Genomic DNA, 6,292 nt, shown 5'->3' on the forward strand with positions numbered 1-6,292 from the left:
GACTACAGATCTGACCCTTTTTATTGTCACTGTGACTCGGGTTTTGGCACGGTCTTCTGTTTTTTTTTTCTTTTCCGATAAACGAATGCAGTAAATTATTTCGTAGATTTGGGTTAACAGTAACAATGCAAAATCATTGATTTTTGTATAAATTTAATAGAAAACCCATCTCTTATATAAAAAATTTAGGCATAATAATAAAATTAACCTTTAATATTTATATATTTTTTGTCAATTTTACTCTTATTCTTTAAGTTAAATTTGACTCTCAATCTTTTAAAAAGAATCGAATTTAACCATCAATTTTTTAGAAAAAGTTGAATTATTGTTTTCTTTTTATCAGAAATACTGACTAAAACGTTAAATTTTCATTTTCGTTTAATAAAACAAATTAACTCTAAAAGATTAAGAGTCAAGTTTATCTAAAAAAAGAATAAGGGTCAAAATAATAAAAGATATAAACATTGAGGACTAAATTAATCATTATGTCAAAAAATAAAAATACAAACTTTAGGGCTATCCGACAAAAATGTAAAATTTACTTCAAAGCCCATGAAATTTGCTTGGCTCACCACCAACCACTATAATACCAATGGGCATTTCCATGGGTTTTTGGTGATCAATCAAATCCCATAAAGAGATATAAACAAATAAGTGTATATGCAGTTGACAAAATCTACCCAAAAATCTTGATTTTTAAGTTATCCTCACTAAAATCTTTATCTTCAAGCTATTCTCAAATGATTTTTACAATATTGGCTGTTATAGTTATAGATCCAAGCATGTCTAAATGCATATTTATAGAAAGAAATGCTGGTTTAATTTCATTGTTGGATACAAATAATTACAATTTACACCACAGAAATAAAACATCGGTAAAACCTTTGTTTCCCATTGTTTTTTTCTCTCCCTTTTATGGTTCCATTGATTTTCATATCAACAAAAAATATAAAAAACAAACAAAAATATCAGACTTGGGTGGATGGAAGAAATAAAGAATAGAAAAAGAAGAAAGGGTTCAGTCATATGAATTTGGAGCATTGCCGTGGCAGACCTGTAATATGATCAACTGTGACAATCTCTGTAGCATTGTTGCATGGTAATACATCTTGACCCAACTTGGCTCCTGCTGCTTTGAGCCCTATCAGTGACACAGGTTGATTGAAAAGGTTAAGTGATGGCAGCTTTGAAGCTGGAGGTAATTTCCCATTAGGCAATAGGGTTCTAAAATCTTTCGTCAACAATGGGACTTCAAAATCTGCTTTGTCGTGCCTAACCACATTGTCCTTCGCACTGATATGAGCCCCTGGTTCCATATGGTTAGTTGAAAAGCTAGCTTGGTTTGGGAAGTTGGGGTAAAGGCTAACATATCCTCTAAGATACATCATGTCGATGAGGAATTTCTTCCATGAAGCTTGCCAACCGTTCGTTCTCGACTTTGGGATTTGAACTGGATTTGCTTTGGCGTCTTCGGTGAATCTCATGTTCATGTATACATAGAATTCTCTCCAATGCTTGGGGAAGAATACTGCACCCCAACTACAAGGTAGCTGGTGAAGGTAAGGAGTGTTCGGGTGAATGCGGTTGAAGAATTCAGTTGGGTTCCAACTCGGCCTTTCTTTCACAACTTCAACTAATCGAGGGGTGTAAAGAGAGATCGAGGAGAGCTCGGGAAGGGATACTTGAGGGTCATAGTGGTAGGCTAAGAGAGCATATTTAATCCATAGATAGTAGTGAGGAGAGACTTCGATATCGTCCTCAAGTAGTAACCCAAAGTCATCATCTGATGTTGGATACCAACTCTCACTAACTGCTCGAATCAGCCCTCCCTGAATGATTCTCCTTCTGAGGGTTTTAGGGCCATGAAGCCATTCAAATGAATCAACAACCTTAATAGTTGCTTCATCCACCTTACTGTCCATATTGAAGCCAATAGGGATCTCATCTCCAATATAGTATGCATCACTCAGAGACTTAAGAAGCCTTCTTAAGGAAGGTGCACGGCTTTGAGTAATTATATTTACGGAGATCCGCATCCGGTTCCAATCTGCAATACAAAGGTTTTGATTATGTAGTCTTCTACCGTTCATTTTTACTCGCGTTAATTGTTTATCTCTAGATATTCAGTTATTTATATACAGATATTAGGTGTAAAGAAGAGAGTGTTGGCATTCTTACTTTGTAATGCGGTTGATCTTAGATCAGCCATCCATAGAACCTTTGAGACTGAAGACCTCGGTAAAAGTACGAGTGCAGTACCATTTGCATTCGTCTCGGATGCCATCTTCAAAGCTTTTTTGACAATGGGATTAATGTCTGTCACCGTGATAATCACACTGGGGTTATGAATTTTGATTAATCCTTTCAAACTAGAGTATACTGCTTGCAGAACCGGGACTTCGGAGTTCGATGCTCCTGAAAGTGCCCCTATTTGCAAATCGAAAATCTTAAATCTTCGCTCTTTGCAAACCGACTTTGCCCAGTTTAGAGCTGCTGCAGCATCTTCACAAGGGCAGAAATTGCCTCCAGAAACTACAATGTAAGCCTTCTTACCAACAGAAGACCTGAACTTTTCGAGTAGCGGTGCAAGTGCCTTGACCTCATCAATACTGTGACCATAAAAGAGAGCATCAATCTTTTGAGGGTACATTGCAGCCCACTGAGTTACATAACCGGCACTTAGCGCCCTCCACCACTGGTCATCTCGGACTTGAACTATGTCCTTGAAGATCACAGTAGTTTCTGATACATAAGCAAGCCTATGTTCGCTATCACCCCATGTTTCTTTGTCGGTCGGGTCAACGGGAAGAACAAATGAGCCTGCATTTCTATATTTCTGAAGCTGATAGCTGCACATCATAACGACAGTAGAACTTAGAATAAAAAATCTGATATCCATTTAAGTATGCAACCACAGGCAATTGAAGATTTAACCACTGCGGGATAGCGCCACTTTAACATGCCCCGTCACGTGTAAGTGAATGCATAAGAGCTCATCACGTGATAAACTCGAAAAGGGTAAAGGTAGGAGTAACATGCAAGATTAATACTATAGAACCCGGACTCTAATATTTTCAGTAGTGGAAACAGGATACAGAGTATCCATCCTTAACCGGAACTAATAATAAAATATCCATCATTTCCCTCAAAGAGATTAGAATATTCAGAAAGAAGTTGATCAAATCAGTAAAGAATTAGTTTTTCAAATGCTTTCTGAGTCAACTTTAAATACCCTCAACAATTAGTTGCATGGTCAACTTTCTATTGCATCGATCCCTCTTATTCTAACTCAAAATGTAGAGACCGCTTTGATATAATCAGTTTCCTCAACATATAATTAAATCATACTCAGCAATGAAACATTAGTCTTTATCACCACTAGATGAATATATCGTTTATATATTATTCAACAGGTGACTAAACCATGAAAATATATTACCAATCAAAACAAGCCGATGGTAAACGTACCTAAGATGAAGATCTTCACCAGTCATGAATGTGAAAGGTGTCTCAATGAAGAGTGCCTTGACAAGCTCAGCAGATAAAAACCAAGAGCTGGAAAGAAAATCCACCCGCACAATTTTCTGGACAGTAATATCATAGGCAGGGTCAGGCAAGTAAAGCCCTGCCTCCTTCGATCGGAACTTCCTATAGCTCGGGAACGTAAAATCCTTCTGTCTGAAAGGCAAGATCCTTCCAATGCTACCCAAAACAGAGTTCTTATACTTTTCAGTTCCTGCTACATGAGATAGAATCTGTAGCATTTTCTTTCCTGGAATCATGTCATCGTCCACGATATACACAAGATCAGCTTCTGTTTGTAAAGCCATTTGAAACCTGCCATAGTACTTGAAATCATAGCTTGAACTAATGAAGCTGATCCTTGAATCATTGTAGCTCTCTACGATTCTCTTTAGAGAGTGTTCGTTTGGACTCCCGAAGGAAAGCACCCAAACCTGATGGAATGGAAGCGACTGCTGAAGCAAAGAATCGAGCTGAGAACAAAGTGTTTTTCTCTTGAAATGGTTCAAGAGCACTGTCACTTTGGGTCGGTTGGGACCGCGCATATCCCATTGGGATTTCATTGCCATTAACTCGGACAGAGTCTCTGTACCGATGATCTTGCTTTGAAAATCCAATATCTCATCATACAACTCTTTCTTCAACTTGATCATTTGAACATCGCTGGACTTCTTCTGCTCGAAATCGATCCTCTCATGCTCACAAACTTGTGATGGGGTAATTGGAGAGAAGATTTCAGCTGTGATTAAAGAAGCAGCCTCTTGGTAGCGACCATGAACATGTGGTGGGATGATGAACTGTTTCATGTTTCTTGCTATTCTTGTCGCCCACGTAAACTCTGGTTTGGTTCTTAACTCCACCGATGGACTCATGTAATACAAAAGGATCGTTGCATAAACTGCAAAGGCAAGTTGCAGGCAAGTGAGAGCTGTCACAAGCCAAGAACAGCCTGTCTTAGTAGCTTTAACCTTGGCCTTCCCTCCAACATAATCACTAAGCATCCCTTCCAAGTAATCCCCACTTCTATTATTTGGATTCCGGGAAAATCTCATTTCACAAATTCAGATTCCCAGAGAACTATACCTACAAAAATAAATAAATAAATAAATAAATATTTATCAGTAAAAAACAAAGTACAAAACACGATCAACATTAACACAGCATTAAGCTTGACACTGACCAAAACTTCAAAGTCTATATCTCTATATCTCGATAATTCGTCGCAAATGTTTTAAAGAATTCGAAGTCTGAAGATCTAAGAAATGGACGAGACAAGGTGAGGGTGCTGAAGAAGGTGGTGACATAGAGTAATGGAATCTGCGCTATTGTATATATATAAAGGGAGAAAAAAGTGAAGGTGAAGTAGCCCGTGAGAAATGCAGCAAAGGTCACATGGGGCAAAACGTTTAGATTAATAAAGTTAATTAACAATATATTGTTAATTTTGAAGCGTTGCCTTCACTACACTTCTCTTTGTCTCATACTTAAAACAAGCCAGTTTTAGTGGCGTAGAAAAGGGCTACCCCTGCGTTTTTGGCACTGCCCACATACTCTCATATGCCTTTTATTATTTATTTTTCCTCTCTCTAAAACCATTTAAACACTGAAACTTAAGTAGATGTCCAAAAGAGATTCAAGCAAATGTACAATAAAGACAAATACATTTAAGTTTGTACTTGTATTTGACAATTTTCTAGATAAATATTTACTTGTCCAACCAAGTCTAATATAAGAATCATATAAATAAGAGGAATTATCATAATTTTTTTAAATACGTATTCATATTAAATATCGATATAAAAATATTATCTTTTACATATATGAATAAATTAAATATAAAGCATGTATATCCATATTTTAATCCACTTCCATTTAAATCCGAATAACATATATAATACAGCAAATATACATTACCTTGGTAAGAAAGAAAGTAAACCCACCGAGGATGTGTTAATTACAAGGAGAGGGAGCCTTTTCTTCTTCAGCAAATGAAGCAAGAGAAAAGTTTTTTTTTTTTTAATGGATTCAACAAGAAAGTGTTGCCAATGGCTAGAAAGATGCGCGTAGAGATGTCGACGAGGGAGTTATATACTAGGGAGATGGAAGATTGAGTTTATAAGACGAATATATTCGAAGGGTATTTATATTATAAGTGAAATAAATTCTGAGTAGAGAGAGAAAGGAAGGGTTGACTTTGCATGTAAATACGTCGTAGATGAAGATAGCAGCAAGCTCTTTGCTATAGTAATGGGTTTTAGCCAAACTTTGGAGCAAATCTGAAATAATGCAAGAAAAGCCTTGACTGGATTTGCTTCAACAATGGACAATCTCAAAATATTCAAAAGGGTTGGGTCCATCGCTTAACAAATCCAAAAGGAATCAGATCAACGCTTGTTATTCTCTTATTATCATTTTTTTGTTACTGAAAAAGGAAAAGAAATTTACTATTATTCTCAATGATGTATGAATGTTTATCTCCAAATATTATTTTGATTACACAGTTACGTGGAATGATATGAAAGAGACCTCTTCTTTTATCCTTATTAATTACAATTTTTAAATCACTAACAACATGCAACTTAGATTTTAGAAAGAGCAAAACTCGATTCAATATAAAAAATTTGATAAAAAATTCAAATTTTAAATTAAATAGTTTAAGTTATTGAAATAAACTCGAATAAAAAATTAAATTTTTTGGTTTAACTAGAATATGAATTACACAATTCGAGTTATCTATAAATCCTAATAACAAAAGACAAAACTACTTGTT

The 6,292-nt window shown here is 36.0% G+C and overlaps 1 protein-coding gene across 1 annotated transcript; it reads right to left on the bottom strand.

The window, feature by feature from the left end:
* Positions 1-783: 783 nt before the first annotated feature.
* Positions 784-4,843, bottom strand: LOC107959017 (uncharacterized). Its single transcript, XM_016894965.2, has 4 exons — positions 4,703-4,843; positions 3,469-4,605; positions 2,179-2,849; positions 784-2,047 (listed from the first exon to the last, which is right to left on the bottom strand). The coding sequence occupies exons 2-4, from the start codon at positions 4,572-4,574 to the stop codon at positions 1,023-1,025; spliced, it is 2,802 nt and encodes a 933-aa protein (XP_016750454.2). The 5' UTR covers positions 4,575-4,605; positions 4,703-4,843; the 3' UTR covers positions 784-1,022.
* Positions 4,844-6,292: the final 1,449 nt, after the last annotated feature.

The sequence above is a fragment of the Gossypium hirsutum genome, chromosome A05 (assembly GCF_007990345.1).
Source record: "Gossypium hirsutum isolate 1008001.06 chromosome A05, Gossypium_hirsutum_v2.1, whole genome shotgun sequence".
NCBI classification, from domain to species: Eukaryota; Viridiplantae; Streptophyta; class Magnoliopsida; order Malvales; family Malvaceae; genus Gossypium; species Gossypium hirsutum.